The 19,134-nt window shown below is 39.4% G+C and overlaps 1 protein-coding gene across 4 annotated transcripts in view; it reads left to right on the top strand.

Moving 5' to 3' along the window:
• Nucleotides 1–19,134, top strand: part of CDK17 (cyclin dependent kinase 17) — an 87,028-nt gene that overhangs the window by 59,431 nt on the left and 8,463 nt on the right. For all 4 annotated transcript variants that reach the window (XM_077339117.1, XM_077339119.1, XM_077339118.1 and 1 more), the window contains exons 6-13: nt 4,555–4,611; nt 9,352–9,466; nt 10,932–11,026; nt 12,553–12,615; nt 15,419–15,542; nt 17,267–17,387; nt 17,763–17,860; nt 18,178–18,283. In XM_077339117.1, coding sequence (XP_077195232.1) covers nt 4,555–4,611; nt 9,352–9,466; nt 10,932–11,026; nt 12,553–12,615; nt 15,419–15,542; nt 17,267–17,387; nt 17,763–17,860; nt 18,178–18,283 — 779 coding nt within the window. The remainder of the gene's footprint in view (nt 1–4,554; nt 4,612–9,351; nt 9,467–10,931; nt 11,027–12,552; nt 12,616–15,418; nt 15,543–17,266; nt 17,388–17,762; nt 17,861–18,177; nt 18,284–19,134) is intronic.

The raw sequence follows: 19,134 nt of genomic DNA, 5'->3' as shown, positions 1-19,134 counted from the left end.
AGCATCCAAGAAAAGTGTGTATCCAACCTTTGCTTGAAGACTGCCAGTGAGGGGGAGCTCACCACCTCCTTAGGCAGCCTATTCCACTGCTGAACTACTCTGACTGTGAAAAATTTTTTCCTGATATCTAGCCTATATCGTTGTACTTGAAGTTTAAACCCATTACTTACATTCCCTCTCCCCACATCCTTTGGCATGTGTCCTCCTTAATGGTGAGTTTCTGCTTAAATGAAAAACTGTAACTTGTTATTCAGGTCATCAGAAATTCTGTTTATATACACCACCTTTATTATCCATTTTATTTGTCTGAGGGAGCACAGTGTAAAAGGTTCTAAAATTATGAATGGATCGTAGAGACTGTCTATGCAGAAATTCTTTGTCTTTATAACCCAGCAGATCTGTTTGATAGTGAGCTGAGGTCTGATAAATGGTTTTTTAAAAATCTAATTAACATTTGTTTATTTATTTATTACATTTTATACTGCCCTTCCAAGAAACTCAAGGTAGTTTACATGCCAGTAAAAACATATATGATAGCTAAAACATAATCACATTTTCACAGAGAATTTAAAATCATCTCAATCAATAAATACATAAAACCCATTTAGTAAAAGCCATGAAATATCCATGATCCCCCCAAAAGTTACAGAACAAATTCATGAATAGATCTCCCAAAAACCTTTGGTATTATTAATAAATGTAGCCTCCATATTTGGAAGCATGATCTCTCTTGGATAGGGCTTTGTCCTAGGCTCTGTACCGTTCAACATTTTATAAATAACTTTAAAGAGGGCATAAAGGAGATTCTTATCAGATTTGCAGATGTCATGAGGTTGGGAGAGAGAGCGCTGACATTTAAAAAGACAGAAAATGATTGACAGGCTGGAACATTGGGCCTAGGAGAAGCCCAACAAAATTAGTTTTGATAGGGATAAACGTCATCTTACATTTAGGAACAACAACAAAAATTAACACCACCAGTATATGATGATGGAGACCTCGTTTGGCAGCAGTGTATGTGAAAAAGGATCTAGACATCTTACAGTAGAAACATACTTGGATTTCAGTGTACTTAGAAGATTGTAACACTTTGTATTTCACTGTCACAAGCAGTTATAACTAGCAGTGCAATTGTGGCTGCTAGAGTAAGCTAATACAGTCTTGGTCTGCAGTAAAACAAGAGTTCCATCCAGATTGTGGGGAAGTAATTATTCCACTCTGTATTATGCACTTGTCAGGCCTCATCTACTATGTTCAGTTGTGAGCACCACAGTTTAAAAAAGCAGTAACAAACTAGAATGTACCCAGAGGAAGCTGACCAAAATGGTGAGGGTTCTAGAAACCAAACACTGTGAGGAAAGGTCAAAAGAGCTGAACATGTGTAGCCTGCCGAACATAAATCTTTCTAGTGTTAACAGCCAAAGAAGAAGGAGGAGGTGATGGTGGTTGAGGTTCTTATATGCCGCTTTTCTCTACCCGAAGGAGTCGCAAAGTGGCTTACAATCACCTTCCCTCTCCCCACATCAGATACCCTGTGAGGTAGGTGGGGCTATAGAGAAGGAATTCAAGATTATTTTAGAATAAGTAGTGAATATACAGTTCTGATGCTGCTGGAAACATGTCTTCCAGATAGCTGACCAAGATACACTACTAGCATGACTTTTAAAGGCATGAAGACATGGGGTAAGGATAATGCAGAATGTCCATGTTCTCTCCCCCTTCTGCCTCTCCCCCCAGTCCTTAGGTGTTTCTGCAGCTGCTCTCAATTTGTGTGCAGTTTCTACAGGAAAAATAATCCTTTCCCCTGAGTGTGCACATAGCAACCGGGGCTAATAACACCGGATGTTTTTGTCCCAGGTGGGTGGGGGGAAGAGTTTCATCTCTCCCACGCTGATTGTAAGTCTGAAGTTCTCAGATCCTTGTTTCGTGTCAGAAAAGTTTGGTTTTCTTCTGTCCAGGCTTTCTCTGGTGCAGCAACTGGTGTGCTGAAAAGCCCAGGAACACATCCAGTGGCATATGTTTAGGACTGTGTTTAGACAGAAAATCTCTAGAAAGCTTACCTGAAAGGAAGGGGGAGTTAGTTATATGAAACTGTAGTATGCTTATTATATTTAGTTCCATTTTTGTAGACTCAAAAATACAACTTGAACATAAGTATACTTAATTCTGACCTAAAATGTGGCTCAAAAACTCCACAAATGAGTCCAGGGACAGGTGGGGGATTTTTTTTTACAAACCTGAAGGAAACTCATGGTTAGCAGAAAAATATTTAAAAATCCATAGAGCATTTGTCCCACCCCTACAAAATAATAGAATCAACACCTAGCTTTAAGAGATGAATGCCCGTTGAGACCTTATGAGTCTATATTCTGATATCTCAGCAGCCGTGTGGAGGGTTGCTAAGCAACCATAACAATCTGCCAAACTTTCCAAGCCTTGGTTAGTAGGGGACAGGGGGTTGAAAAACGTTCAAGAGGGGAAGAAGCAGGGAAAGGAGAGAGAAGGAAAAGCTGAAGAATAAGAGAAAAACAGAAAATAGGAGGAGGGAAAGAGCCAACAGAATAAAAATATCAGGGAGAAATATTAATGTCCTTGTGACATCTTGGAGGTTCCCCGCTTGTTTTATTTATTTTATTTATAATTACATTCATTTAAATTATAAATAATAACTTATATAATATAAATATATAATATAAATATAAGTGTTCCGGTAAGGATGGCAAAAATGTTTTGTAAAACATGTTGTTCTCATGTTTTGTATAATTGCAATACATAGAAGTAAAATATATATTAGGCAAGTAGTATCTAGGACCACTAAAATAAATAGAAGTCTCTAAAAAAATTGCAAAATATGTTAGCAGTTCCCTAGGAAATGATTTAATTGGGTTAAGAGGAGGGATATTTAAAAGAGCTGTTACTTAGAAGGTAATTTGTACTTAGGCGCCAAAAACCAAATACATGTAACTAACATATTATGTCAGGTAAACACTGTATTCAGAAATCACGCTACACTATGGTTAGAGCAGCTTTGGTTACCTGTGATGTATAAATGCAGATATTCTAGAAAAACAGCTTCAGCTTGTTAGTTAGCACCAAACTAATATTTCAAACTAGGGCTTGTAGTTCATTTATTAAGCACAGTTTGTAATAACTGTGGCTTGCTGTTTTGTTTAAATTGACAAACAACAGTTTCATGACAGTACTGCCCCTTGAGGCTATGTGGCTACACACAGATATAGTAATCAAAGTAAAATCCATGCATGTTAAACGCATATCTAAATTTAGGGTCTCTGCAAAGTATTGCTTTTGAATTCTGTTATTCATTTGAATGTGTATTCATGTTATGCCACTTGATGTAAATTGCTGTTTTTTGATATGTACATAAGATATTAACTAGAGTTGGATCAGGGTCACTGATAACGCTAAGTGTTTGAAATATATTTATGATGAAGATCATAGGATAGATGACACTGCAGTGCCTAGTAGTTTAAATTTTGTTTGGACATAAACATTTTCTGTATGTTTTTGCCTACAGAATGATCTATATAAAGACAGGCAAATGCTAAGCATTCGGTGTATAATTTATGTAATTTACTTTTCTGCCAGCTTTATTATTTTATATTCCCAACACCAGATTTTATTTATGCATCTATTGCTTTATACAGTCACAACTTGAACATGTTACTAAAACTGAGCTAAGCATAACAGCCTTATTCAGAGTCAGACCATCTGTCCCAGTATTATCTAATCTCACTGACCAAAGCTTTCTGTGGATTCAGGCATAAGTCTTTTCCAGCCCTGATAACTTCTTTCCTTTAACTGGAGAAACCAGAGATCACAGAGACTCTTTTGCATGTGTGGCATAATGGTACTACTTACCTTGTCTTCCTACTGCAATTTGGTCTGTATGGATAGTATTAAAATATTGTATATGAAGAATAAGAGTTGGTTCTTATATGCCACTTTTCTCTACCCAAAGGAGTCTCATAGCGGCTTACAATCGCCTTCCCTTTCCTCTCCCCACAACAGATACCCTGTGAGTTAGGTGAGGCTGAGGGAGCCCTGGTATTACTGTTCAGTCAGAACAGCCTTATCAGTGCTGTGGGGAGCCCAAGGTCACCCAGCTGGTTGCATGTGGGGGAGCGCAGAATCAAACCCGGGTTGCCAGATTAGAAGTCCGCACTCCTCACCACTACACCAAGCTGGCTTGAAGTAGTTTGCATACTCACAAAAGTTCCTACCTTGAATAAAACTTTGTTGGTCTTAAAGGTGCTACTCGACTCAAAATTTGTTCTGATATTAAAATAGAAAGGGTTAATACCATTAACTGGCACTATTTTTACCCCAATGGGGAAAAGTAAAGGATTTTTTTTACTAGATTAGTGAAAACAACCCTTGTAAATTCAGCCTACCCTGGTTTCAAAGGTTGATTCATCCATTTAGCAGTGCTTACCAATGTACTATTATCCCTTTTGTTTTCAGAGAGAGAACTTTTTTCATTGTGGATATCTTGTTTATTTCACTGCTTCTAAGAACTTTTACCTTTTGTTTCAGTCTGAAATTGGTTTTGGGAAAATGGAAACTTACATCAAATTGGAAAAGCTTGGAGAGGTATGTGTACCATCCCCCCCCCCCCCGCAAGCAATTGGGATTTTCAGTTAATACTTTTGCAATGTTATTAATATTTACATTGGTATTTTTAATGTGCAAAATATTTCTGAATCCAAGATTTGGGTAAAAAACAAAATTTAAGTTGTCACATTCAGGCATTGTAAGAAACTGGAATTAGTTTGAAGTCTTTTGGACTCAGGAAGTCTTCAGTTGTGCTTTGTGTGCCATGGAGGGAGCACAAGAACATAACCATTAGCCAGGTTTGTGCCATCATGAGCAAATCTTCATTTGTCATTTCTAAATTCAGTTATTGTATGTCTGTGAACCATCCAGTTGGGTCCAGCAATTTGTTACATGTCTTTCAGTAGTCCAGTCCTAGGAAGGTTTGTGGGCTCCACTGTGGAGAAGTAAAGGCACAAAGTCTTTTCTGCCTCTTCTGATTTCAGCTGACAGAAAAGGAAGGAGGAAACAGTTTTGCTCCCTTCTTCACTACGGCCTTGCAATCTGAATGACTGTTAGTCCACATGGGTCCCATGATCCTGGGAATAAATATTCTGGAGGTCAGAAACTGGCTGTGGTTCCACTGTGGCATGAAAAGTTCCATGATCCTTCAGGCAGTAGACTCCTGAATCCTTGTTGTTGTTAGGTGCGAAGTCGTGTCTGACCCATCGCGACCCCATGGACAATGATCCTCCAGGCCTTCCTGTCCTCTACCATTCCCCGGAGTCCATTTAAGTTTGCACTAACTCCTTCAGTGACTCCATCCAGCCACCTCATTCTCTGTCATCCTCTTCTTCTTTTGCTCCCAGCATTAGAAGCTGGGAGCATTAGGCTCTTCTCCAGGGAGTCCTTCCTTCTCATGAGGTGGCCAAAGTATTTGAGTTTCATCTTCAGGATCTGGCCTTCTAAGGAGCAGTCAGGGCTGATCCTACCAGAGTTTAAAACCTTGGGATGAAACTAGAAGAAGAAGAGGAGTAGTTGGTTCTTATATGCTGCCTTTCTCTACCAGGAGTTTCAAAGCGGCTTACAATCACCTTCCCTTTCCTCTCCCCACAACAGACACCCTGTGAGGTAGGTGAGGTTGAGAGAGCCCTGATATTACGCTTGATCAGAGCAGCTCTATCAGTGCTGTGGCGAGCCCAAGGTCACCCAGTTGGATGCCTGTGGGGGAGCAGGGAATCAAACCTGGCTCACCAGATTAGAAGCCACCGCTCTTAACCACTACATCAAGCTGACTCTCACTAACTTTATATCCAGTGGCCTTCCTTCGTTGTTTTAAATGTAATATATCCTTTGTTCTGAAAATGAGAGATGATCATGGAGTTTGGAAGTCTAATAATCTGTTTACTGCAATGCACTAAAACATCTCTGCATAAGAGGTATGGAAGAGTGATGTCTTTTGGGGAAAGTTTGTGCTAACAGTAGGGGCTGTTCAACAGAGAGAAATATACATGAACAAACTGACAGTTTCAACTGAGTTGATTTTAAGAGAGTGTTCTGTATTCTGTTACATAGCTTGGTTTCTCCCAGTGAAACATTACATAAGCAGCAAAAGATTTATTTACTTTGGGACAAGGTTATATTACTTAATATGGTTGGCTTATATGCATAGGATATTTTGTTGTTGTTGTTATGTGCGAAGTCGTGTCCGACCCATCGCGACCCCATGGACAATGATCCTCCAGGCCTTCCTGTCCTCTACCATTCCCTGGAGTCCTTTTAAGTTTGCACCTACTGCTTCAGTGACTCCCTCCATCCACCTCATTCTCTGTCGTCCCCTTCTTCTTTTGCCCTCGATCACTCCCAGCATTAGGCTCTTCTCCAGGGAGTCCTTCCTTCTCATGAGGTGGCCAAAGTATTTGAGTTTCATCTTCAGGATCTGGCCTTCTAAAGAGCAGTCAGGGCTGATCTCCTCTAGGACTGACCGGTTTGTTCGCCTTGCAGTCCAAGGGACTCGCAAGAGTCTTCTCCAGCACCAGAGTTCAAAAGCGTCAATTCTTTGACGCTCGGCCTTCCTTATGGTCCAACTTTCGCAGCCATACATTGCAACTGGGAATACCATAGCCTTGACTAAACGCACTTTTGTTGGTAGGGTGATGTCTCTGCTTTTTAGGATGCTGTCTAGATTTGCCATAGCTTTCCTCCCTAGGAGCAAGCGTCTTTTAATTTCTTTGCTGCAGTCCCCATCTGCAGTGATCTTGGAGCCGAGGAAAATAAAATCTGTCACTATCTCCATTTCTTCCCCATCTATTTGCCAGGAATTGAGAGGGCCGGATGCCATGATCTTTGTTTTCTTGATGTTGAGTTTCAAGCCAACTTTTGCACTCTCCTCCTTCACCCGCATCAACAGGCTCTTTAGTTCCTCTTCACTTTCTGCCATTAGAGTGGTATCATCTGCATATCTGAGGTTGTTGATATTTCTCCCTGCAATCTTGATCCCAATTTGTGACTCCTCTAATCCCGCCTTTCTCATGATGTGCTCCGCATACAAGTTAAATAGGCAAGGCGACAGTATACAGCCTTGCCGAACTCCTTTCTCAATTTTGAACCAATCCGTGATTCCATGTTCAGTTCTCACTGTTGCTTCTTGACCTGCATATAAATTTCTCAAGAGACAAATAAGATGCTCTGGTATTCCCATCTCTTTAAGAACTTGCCACAATTTGTTGTGCTCCACACAATCAAAGGCTTTAGCATAGTCAATGAAGCAGAAGTAGATGTTCTTCTGGTACTCCCTAGCTTTCTCCATGATCCAGCGTATGTTGGCAATTTGATCTCTAGTTCCTCTACCTCTTCGAAATCCTGCCTGTACTTCTGGAGCATAGGATATATATGTTTGCATTTAAACTATTGCACTAATAGGGCTTGAAGATCTGGGGCTGTTTTTCTGAATGAGATATGAGCTGCTTGAAAATAAGTCACTTTCTAGAAAGGGTATTTGTGGCTCTTTAATTCTTGAAGAATATTCAAAATGCTAAACTAAAATTATGTTTCTGTGCTATTTCTCTCATAAAATTAGGCATGTGAAAAGAACATAGTTAGTGCTCGTACATGCACATTGCTCTTGCAGTATAGCCTTAAACTGATCTACTACTCTTAAACTGATCTACTACTACTTATTCACAGTATTTAGTGTTAATCTAAATTATTGTGGTTAAAGATTATATGATGAGCTCCTGATAGTGGACTCTTTTCTCCTGTTGACTGTGAATTTGTTCCACATACCTTGTTTATCATGGTGATTGTTAATCTGGATTTCCATTTTAGCCAGGATTTGAAACTAATATCTGAAAGTTTTCAATTCCTAGTTAGCCAGAATCATAGATAACATTGTTGCCAGTTTAATATTAATACTTATTTTCTGCCCTATCTTGTGTGATGCAGGGTGGATTAGATCACAGTAAAATCACATCAAGATAAAATATAGCAATAAAAATAGAAAACTATTAAATTAAATACAATTAAATCTAAACCCAGATTCAGTCATCCATTGTGTAGTATGTCTCATGCTAGAAAAGGAGGAGAGAGGAAGTGTTTAGGCCAAGGTGTACAGTTGATAATTTGTATTTATAAGGGAGCTAGATATAAAGAGTAACTCATAATGGGCCAGGCCACAGGGTTGCTTAACCATGCTAATGCGACTGACAGTGTACTACACATGTAATAGTGTATTTATTTTAAATAAGGCCAAATGTCTACAAAGATGTAGGACCACCTATCTCCTTATGCCCCCCCCCCATAGGTCATTATGCTCTGTGGGCATGAGTCTGTTGGAAGTCCCCAAACCAAAGGGAGGCTTGCCTGGCCTCAACCAGGGCCAGGCCTTTTCGGTCCAGGCCCCAACCTGGTGGAATGAGCTCCTGGGAGAGCTGACAGCCCTGACAACTTCCTCAGTTCCGCAGGGCCTGCAGGACAGAACTCTTCTGCCAGATCTTTGGTTGAGGCCCATGCAGTTAGATCTGGGCCCCTCACTGGTTAGCCAGGTCATCATGTGCCCCTGGAGTTATCCCCTGAGGCACTGTTATCATTGGGTCTGTGGTTCTGGAGGAAGGTGGGCATTTTTTGTCACCTAGGGAAGTGGTCCCCAACCCCCCGGTCTGGGGACCAGGACCTGTCTGTGGATCAGTTGGTACCGAGCCGCAGCTCCTCCTCGTCCTCCTCCCTGGCTGCTACCTCGGGAGCTGCCCTGTCACTGTGCCACTGGCTCACCTTTGCTGCTCTCCAGCAGCTGCCACGGCTGGGGCTCCCCCTCAGCATGGCACTACGCAGCTGCTGCTAGCAGCGCCCCCCCATGGGTGGCGGGAAGTCAGGGGCACTAGCGGGAAAGCAAGCAGAGCAGGGGCTCAGGCGGCAGCAGCAACGTTCCTCGGCAAAAGGCTACCCCCCCCTGGGCCTCAGTAAAATTGTCAAGCATTGACCGGTCCCCGGTGATAAAAAGGTTGGGGACCACTGACCTAGGGGGTAGATGTCAGGGATTTTATTATTGTTTTTAGCGGGATTTTAATGTGGGTCAACTATTGTTACCCACCATGAGCCACTTCAGTGGGAGTGGCAAGATATAAATGTAAAGATAAATAAAATAAAACTTTAGGTGCTGTAACAGCAGTCTAACCATTTTGCTTCAGTTCTTTTTAAAAATGCTTCTATATTCATAATACAAACTGACATTGCCTATTTCCTTTTGGTTACTTCATAATTCTCATAGAACTTTTCTTAAATTTATTTTCACTTTTTCCCCAGGGTACCTATGCAACAGTATATAAAGGACGAAGTAAACTGACAGAAAACTTGGTAGCCTTAAAAGAAATAAGATTAGAGCATGAAGAGGGAGCACCATGCACAGCCATTAGGGAAGGTGAGCAATTTCTTTTCCTTTCAAATGTGAGGTCATCTCAAATGCCATGATTATCATCGTTTGCAGTTCTAAAAAATGCACCAAACCCTGAACCAGATTAGATGTTATATCCACTTCAAATTAAATCTGGAGATTAAAGTCATGAGTTGAGTTCTAGTGAGTGAGTCTTTAGGCCACATATTGTTGTATTCAGCTAACTGGCAATTTCTGCATCTGTGACAAACTGTGGGTTTCTGTTATTGTCTGCTTAAGTAGACTATGGTTTGCATTTGCCCTGCTTTCCAAACCTGGAGTTCAAACCATGCCTCATTTTAGAATCTTACTTTTCAAGTCTAGAACAAATCCCTCTTATAACATGGTGGAACGAGAGGAGGGAGCAGATGACCCTGAGAACCCCCAAGGTTGTTCAGCAGACGTTATGTGTGAACCAAGCCAAAGAGAAGGCATAAAACATGACATCTGTTTATTCAGTGGAGGAAAATAATCTCTGGATCAAGCTGCATAAACTGAATATTTGTGGCAGAGGATTCTTGACCTACATGTAATTCTCCTTTAAACATCTTGCATCCTGAGATGTTTGTGTAATACAACATTCTCAGTCAACAATATTAAACTGTGAAGTGTACATGAACAGCCGGCTTATTTACTTGGATGGGTGTCAAACTAAGCACGTCCGCTTTACATGAAACATGATGCTACTTAAGCATAGCCACAGTGAAAGAGACTATTACCTAGGTGTGTCAGAAAATCTAAATATTTGAATGAAATACAAGATCAACTGCTTTGATCTTGACCTTTGCTCTCTTTGCAAGTTGGTAATCATGTAACTGAATATTCTCCCAACAGCAACAGCTACCCTTAAAACAGAATGGTTTTAAGCTACCCTTCTCTTTGCACATTGTTCTGTGTGCAGGATTTATTTTTTATATGAAGGAGTCATACAAGCTCCCACCTGCAAACTGAAGTATTCTAGGCTAAGCACAGGTTAAGTGCCTGTGTGCACTTAGACCACACAAGCCTCAGTGTCAAAGTGCACAAAATTATATCCTTAGCTGAATAAGCTGCATGTTTTATAACACAATTCTTTTCTTCTTTATTTATTCTGAAATGAGTAATTAGTCTACGTATTCTGCACTCTGTTCCGCCATCACATGCACCTTCTGATCCTCCCCAGATTTTAATTCATACTGACCTTCAGCCTTTCACACTCCCTCTTATATATGCGCATTGGGTACAATCTACATAAAGTCAAATACACTTGGGCCTCATTGAAACAAGCAAAAATTAAATATTTTGGTCCTTTTTTATTTCAGATGGAAAATATCATGACATTTTTTCCCTAGGCTAAATTAATGATGTGTAAATTAATTGTGTTTACTCCATTACCCATTTGGCACAGTAATGTATGTGCAGTCTACTTTTCCCATGTATTACCAGTCTGTCTTCTGTTCATTTCTTTTTTCAGTATCATTACTAAAAGACCTAAAACATGCAAATATTGTTACACTGCATGATATCGTTCACACTGAGAAATCTTTGACTCTGGTCTTCGAGTATCTGGTAAGTTGTTTTCTTTAAATACTCTCAAGCATGTCATCTTAAATGTGCAATGTTCAACTCCAAATGGAATCTCAGTGTTATAATATTGTACGAATTGAAAGGGTGTGTATAGGTGGAGTGGATATTCTGCTGTCAGTTTCTTATGGAATGCGGTATCTTGCTAAAAAGTCAGGTGTCTTCAGTGTATTAAAGGTAATATGTTTGTCTTGTCTTACAATGACTGTGAGCTGTGATCTTGAAAACCATATGTGTACATCTTTCTTGTAGCTGGCTATAGGGAGAAGTAGTTCGAGTTGTGCAGTTTCCCCTTTTCTGTGGCTAGCTGTAGGAAGCCTTTATGCTCCATATTTTCAGGATTTGTGTTGTGTGTCAACTAATCAACATACATTTTTGCTTGCTGCAAGTGGGAAAAGAATAATGCCATTTCAGCACAGCTCTAAGCTATTTATAGTGTGGAATACCTTAAATTGTGCTGCCACCGTAGAAAGAATTATGCACCTAATATGCTCAAGTTCAGATGCCTAATTGGCATGTCTGCCCTTGTTCTATATTGGAGAAGTGTGGGCAGTTTAAGTATATCTTTATACCAAATGCAAGGCAGAGATCAATTCTTTCTTCAGTCTCTTTGGTCAGGATGCACTAATTTAGGCTGAACCTTACCAGACAGTTGATAGGGCCTGCAACATATCAAGAGCTTGTGAAGGGGCTCCTGCTGAGGGATTCAATCTTGATGATCAAACCTAAAGATCTTCCTGGATCTATTGTTGTCCAGGATTGTTCAGATTGCAGTAGCTATCAGGAGGACTTTTTAGTTTCTTTGGCTGTTATGGAAGGTAGTGACCCATCCTTTCTGAATCTGATCTAAGGACTGTCATTCATTGTGTTCATGTCCTCAAGGCTAGATTAAAACAGTGAAGCAACTCAATCCTTGGTGAGGATGAAATTTTGGGGAAAGAACCAGATTTAAGTTCTGCTTAACTTACAAAGCACTAAACAGTTTGGGCCTAAATTCCTTCCCACACATGCATCATTATCTCTTTAGGCCATTTCATCTGTGCACAAAGGATGAGGCATTCCTAGTTCTTGATATCCAGCTCTGGAGCTTCCTTCCCCTAAACCTTCACTTAAGCATTTTCCAAAAGTATGTGCATGTAAAAGACTCAAGTTTTAATCCCAGTAATATCTAGTTAAAAAAATCAAGTAGTAGATGATATAAAAATCCCCTTCTCCTGAGATCCTGGAGAGTTGCTGCCAGTCAGAGGAAATAGTATTGATCTTGATAGATCAAGGGACTGAGCAACTTCATGTATGGTAGCTTCATGTGTAGCTTTGTTAATTGATTAATCATAGATGTTTATCCTTTTAATCAATTAAAATACTAAGCTTGGACATACTGAAGAAACTTTGGGAGTGGCATTCTGGGGAAATAAGCACTTTGGAAGAACTACCTAAGCAAATAAAAAAATTTCTTGTTATATTCAACCAGTTTTTTAGCACACTAAACAATGTTTATTTTATTTTGTCAGGACAAAGACCTAAAGCAGTATATGGATGACTGTGGGAACATCATGAGTATGCACAATGTAAAGGTGGGTCTTAGTCCAACATATTTAATTGATAGCCAGCCTATTTACGGCTTTGTAACCACAGCTACTGCAATTAACATTGATACAATTTTCTGCATGTATCTTTGTGTGTTCCTATTCAAATAACTACCCCTTTAAGTGTTTAATTATGTAATGTAACTTAAAATTTCCCTAGAAAAGTCTTCTGTTGCTTATTGCAAGGATTTAAATTGTGAAAAACCTTACCTTTAAATAAGTATTTTATACTTGTAGCAAGCAAAGAACATTGTGTGGCTGGTCAACTGATGATGTAGTAGACAGTGTGCCACAGCAACACAAGGTCTGGCTTGTCATATAAATTCCAGCAGGTTTTGTGCTCAGTTTGCTGTTAGCTGCCCAGAATCAAGGAGTGCCATGATGAGAGATGGTATGGTGTAAGGATGAGCATGTTTTCCATTTGCGCTGCGAATGTCTTGGGAGACCTTGGCCTAGTAACTCTTCTCAAGCCTGTCACGGGGTTGTTCTAAAGCTTTAGTTAGAATAAAAAGGAAGCGGGTGAACTGAGCTCCTTGAATGATGGTGGTAGAAATTACCATCAAGTCACAGGTGACCTATGCCAACCTCATTGGGTTTTCAAAGCAAGTGACGTTCAGAGGTGGTTTTCCACCTCTGCATCATGACCCTGGTATAGTCTCCCATCCAAATACTAGGCAGAGTTGACCCTGTTTAGCTTCCAAGATCTGATGAGGTCAGGCTAGCGTGGCTACCCAGGTCAAGGCATTTGAAAGATAGGCCAATTAAAATGCACTAGATAAATAACTCTTGTAATGTCATTAAGTCTTTTCTTTTGGAAGTCTTGTTTCATTTTGTGCAATAACTCTATTAAAGTTTTCTAGTCTTTTTCTGATTTGGATCTAATATAGTTACAAAAGAGAAATTAACCTCTGGCATTGGTGCATTAATTAGTTTATCAAACTGTAGCAGTCGCAAATAACTTAAAAAAAAAAGCTGCATTTTCAGGAAGTTTTTGTAGTGGGACCTAGAGCCAAATCTTTGCTAAAACATGAGTTAATGTCATTTTGGAAGAGTAATTTTTTCAGTCTCTTTTTCCTGTGTGTTATAATGGATCTTTTGGCCTACCTAATAGAACAGTTAGATCTCAACAAGTAAATGTATGGGAAGCTCTCTGAAAAGGTCCTTGATGTGGTGATAATTTATAATGACTTAACAGAGCTGTTTATGGACAACTTGCAGTGGCTACAGTGATAGATGTTGATGTGGGAAATGCAGATTCAGGCCTGAAGCTTCTTAGGTGGTTTGCCCAGGCTAATTTAGTTCCACAGCAGTGTAAAAATCATTAAATGCCCCATGCTCATGTCTTTGAGTTGATTAGTAGAGATGGGCATGAACCATGACGAATTTTGCTCTGCTTATGGTTTGCCAACCAAAGTTTGTGACCAGTCTACTATCATAAGCTTCCACAATGTTTTAAAGCAGTTTATGGGTAGAACAGAAAGCAGGGAGTTAAAGGAACTTCAAGTCCTTTTAGACCCCCGCTTTCTTTTCCCTATGAAACTTGCAAAAACAGCTGAGTGGTGGGTAGTAAGCTTTAAAGAGACTGCACAAGATAGTCCAAAGAAACAGCTTAGCAGTAGGTAAGGGCTCCCTGCCTCTCAGCTGTTTTTTGGCCTTTCTACAAATCCCATTTAAAGAGACTGTGGAATCTTTCAACAGGGTTTGCAGGACCACAGACTGACACAAAATGCATTTTTACAGTTTGTGTACCCATCCCTACTGATTAAAACAAAATTTGGAATCATAAGTAGCAGAGTATTTTCTAAGAATGTTTTGCAAGTGATTAATAACTGCAGCTATTCTATATTCAGAACTTGGATTTTGCCTTTGTATAATATAAAAATACCCAGCTTAGATACAGGGGGGAAAATCAGCAACACAGAATAGCCATAAATTAAATAAATGCAGACCGTATGGTTTGACATCTCCCAGGACACATAGGATTTGCTGCAAAGACAGATGCTATCAAGAATCCCATAAAAGGCACTGCAAAAAGAACAGCTTTCGAACTGCTTTTGAAATAGGTTGGCAAACCCTTAAAGGAAGCAACAAAAGCATTTTATTCTCAGGCAATTTTGCTGTTGAATTCAGTGCAAAAAAAAAAAAAAGTGGCACTGTGCCAGGGTATTTTGCATGTTTATTCTCAGTCAGCTGGTGAATCACAATAAGCTGAAGCTCCTTTCTTGATTATACCTACTGTGTGAAGACATCCCCCCCCCACACACCTTTTTAGCAGGTGGTTCTTTTTGCAGAGTTGTTAGCGAGGCATATAAAAAAATACTGAAAATAAGGAATAATCTCATTGGAAGGTCTCATGACCAGAGGAGGGGGCACGCAGGGTGGGAGAGATGACAAATGTAATTAAAGATACATGGAGCTGGAAAGGTTCCCTTTGTTTTCTCTCTCATATGGTTGGCTTAACCTGCAGTCTGCTTTGTGCAGCATAGTGGGAAGTATAAAAAGTGGCTGTATTTCAAAAAGATGTCTGTACTATGATGAAGGGTAAGAAGAGGCATGAAAACAAAGAATGCAGAAAAATAGACCTATTTCAAATTAATCACTTGATAGTTCTTTAATAGAATTACTATCAAAGATTAGGATATCCGGTTTATGAGAATGGCTAACTGCTTGAGTAGATTTTGCCTTTGTTTTCATTTAGGTGGTTTCTTTTACAGCACAAAATAGGTTTATTAACACTTTTGAAAATCTAATTTGAATTGATCTTTTTCCCCCTCCCTTCTGTCTTTGATAGTTATTTTTATACCAGATTCTACGTGGTTTGGCATACTGTCACAGAAGGAAAGTGCTACATCGAGACCTAAAACCACAAAATCTGCTAATTAATGAAAGAGGGGAATTAAAGCTAGCAGACTTTGGTATGGAGCGAATGGTTTGTTTTGTTGATTTTGTTTGTAAACAAAATATTTGGATGTAAATTTCACTAGGTATTATGAATAACTGCATGTACAAGAACTAGATGTCCTCCATTGGGAAGATAGCTTCAAAGATTTGGTCAGACAAGACTGGGGATTTACAGAACTCTCTTGTCCTAAAGTTACTGAGTAGCTCAGGTTCTGCACAGTTCCCAAAGCATCTTGTGGAAGACAGGTAATATTGCATCTCTGTCTGAGTTAGGATTACTATTCAGAACTCATACAAAAAGTAGAAACTTTTCTTTAAGCTTAAAAGAATGTGTAAAATTCAACAAAAAATTGGCTCAGCTCTAATTTAATGTACTTCATGTCTTTACTGTCAGCTCCTTCCTCCCTAATGAGGAGGAAGTGAGTGATCCTGATAAGTGCCCATAACGCTTTGTGGCATGTTCCCTCTTTGCTATTTCAGTGCTCCTGACTATCTGCTGATAATATTGAATTTATTTGGTTAAAAAGCATTGGTATGTTCTTTCCATTTGTATTTCATACTAAATTGTGCTCCCTACCTACATCTACTACTTCCATAGATTTTGCAACATTGTTGAAATGCTTGTTAAAAGCAATAATTTTTAGGGACTGACAAAGAATAAGCTCTTGAGCAAAAGTACAAAAATAAGCAGGGAGAGAGGGAAGACTGAGAGAAAAAGTGGAGAAAAGAAAGTATTCTGACTTCCCAGCGGCCAATTGGCCCTTTCCTGAACTAGAGCTGGAACTGATTTCCAACCCTTACCAGTGGAAGACCACTCAGTAGGGCCTTCAGACAGACCGCTCCACCTACTCCCTTGCCTGCCACACTGTCTACGCTCACCTCAGAAAACTGTTCATGCTCTCTTGCTGTTTGAGAATGCAGAGGTTCTTCATACTAATGCATTCTTCATAACAGTAGTGTGGGCAGTGCTTCATGCTGTTCTCTTACTAAGTAATTCTCTGGAGAGCATCGCATAAGCGCTTTCTGAACAGCAGGAGTGCTGCTTGTGTGGGAAAAATGCATCCAGCTGAAGGCTTTTTAAGTTTCAAAGTGGGAACAGACTTGTCCATTTAAATGAGTGCATAATATAAAAGCATGATTTTCCTGCCAGGAGTGACAGCTGCCAATAGCAGGCCAGCTACAGTGAAGAACAAAAAAGTCTGAAGATGAGTAGGCAGTCCAAAATGGGCTTTGATAATCTTTGTGGCCCATCATCTCTTTTAATATATGTCAGTGCCAGACAGCTGTTAACTGGGAATATGCATGCCCCAATAGCATTAGAAAGGAATGGATGGCCCATGTGACTCAATGATATTGCTTTCTTTGGTCTCTCCCCCCCCCCCCCACACTGCACTCTCAGTGACCTTGTATGGATTGTATATCCATATTGTGTCTTCTGCATGACATATGATTAGCTCTGTTATGCTGATGTGAAGCAAAATGTAGCAGAAGATGTCTCTAGCTTTGTGCTTTCTTTCATACTCAAAAGCATTAAACCCTGGATAGTTTTGCCTTTCAAAATCTTATGCAAGAATTTCCTGTATAAAGAGCCGCCATTATATTTTTGTAAAAACTCAGTAGTGTTTTTTGAACCATATGGAATTCCTGTAGCGACTGACATGAAAGAGTGTGTGTATGTGTGTCTGTCTGTCTTATCAGCAGATCTACCAAAAATTCATAATGTGCTCTGTTTTTAAAGGCTTGGCTAGAGCAAAATCTGTCCCTACGAAGACCTACTCCAATGAGGTTGTCACATTGTGGTATAGACCTCCAGATGTTCTTCTGGGATCTTCTGAGTATTCAACGCAAATTGATATGTGGTATGTCTTTCTCTGTTATTAATCTATTTTTGTTTTCAGTTAAATTGTGCAAACTCTAGAAAGACTTTTTGATCTTTTATACTCTATAATAATGATGTAATTTTCATTAAAACATTTAAAATCATAAGTGAAAGGAGAAAGGATATTTTAATCCTCTTGAGCTTAGTTGTAGGAAGTATTTGAATAATTTGGATTCTAAATGGAACAATTCTCTCTAGGCCTTCATACTACAGAAATAAGATTTGTTGGGATCCTGTTTATATTAGAGCCTACTTCATTCTTAGATTGTCACAATCATGAGCAGCTAAATGTTTAAAACAGAAATGTGTAGGGTTTTTTCCCCAACTTGTATTTTAACTTTTTTTCTCTCTAAAGGGGAGTTGGATGCATATTTTTTGAAATGGCATCTGGAAGACCTCTCTTTCCTGGGTCAACTGTTGAAGACGAATTGCACTTAATTTTCAGACTTCTTGGTAAATAACTATGCTTAGCACTAACTTTACAACTGTGGCTTTACGAACTGTGTCTTGACCTTGCTCTTTTAAAGATGACGAATGTGTATCCTGGTGTAATCACAGTAGACATCTGTTTTTGGACTGTGGTTGAACCAAATAAAATGGTACTTTATAAATTGACAAATATATAATCTATAACTTACAGACACTAAGTGAACGTAATTGTTTGCTTGCCTCTTCTTCAGGTTTTGGATTCAAATACTGTGTGGTTGTGATGCTTTTATCTTGTTCATCCTCCTTTGCATGGGCATCATTTGTTTTATCTTTCTACTCAGGAACTCCATCACAGGAAACATGGCCAGGTATTACATCCAGTGATGAGTTTAGGAACTACAACTTCCCTAAATACAAGCCACAGCCTTTAATCAACCATGCACCAAGGTACAGGAAGTTTCATCTGTCATTTTCTGCTGGTGTCATAACTGTTTGTGACTCTGACCACAGGCCACATTAATGGATTTAACTATGTATAACAAAGTAAATTCTAATTAGTCAGCTAGCCATCTTTAGGCTAACTTTATTAATTCTATACCATTTTATTCTGGATAAAAACTTTTTGAAGAGGTGTGCATGCACATGGAAGTTTATACTTCCAGAATAAAACTGTATTGCTCTTAAAGGGGCCACTGGACTCAAATTTTGTAATGCTTCTTCAGACCAACACAGCTGCCCAACTGAATTTAGCACTTATGCATTCTTGTTTTACTGTAAGCTGGGAGGTGCAGAACAGTAGGTAATACATTCATGCTTCATGTTCTGAACAAATGTAGTGCCTTGAAATGTCATGTAAAATGAGACATAGCCCTGCCCCAGGAATTGGTCATCGTCATCAGAGTTCTTGGTAGGCACATGAATTTATCAACTCTACAGGATGCCTTTTCACAATAGACTTTTAAATAGAATATGTAAGCCCTGTTTGTATTTTGCATTTTCACATATTTCTTATGTAATTTGAGGCATCATAATAGTTTATACAGGCAAATAGAGGCACCCATACAGGCAAAGAATTAAAGAGCAGGCTAAGGGCAGCCTCCTGTGAGAAAGGTCACCCTTTTGATGCAACTGCCAATGGAAGGAATTTTGACTGCTCTGTACACCTTGCTAGAGATGTAGGCTAAGCACATGCATGTCTGTCTTTTAGCCTATAACATTATCAGCAGAGTTGCTCACTCAGGGAATTCTTGTAAATACATAGTTAGAAGAATTAATTGCATATAATACTGAAGCCTTAG

The sequence above is a fragment of the Paroedura picta genome, chromosome 5 (genome assembly GCF_049243985.1).
Source record: "Paroedura picta isolate Pp20150507F chromosome 5, Ppicta_v3.0, whole genome shotgun sequence".
In the NCBI taxonomy this organism is placed as follows: Eukaryota; Metazoa; Chordata; class Lepidosauria; order Squamata; family Gekkonidae; genus Paroedura; species Paroedura picta.
This window is presented reverse-complemented; position numbering and strand designations above follow the sequence as displayed.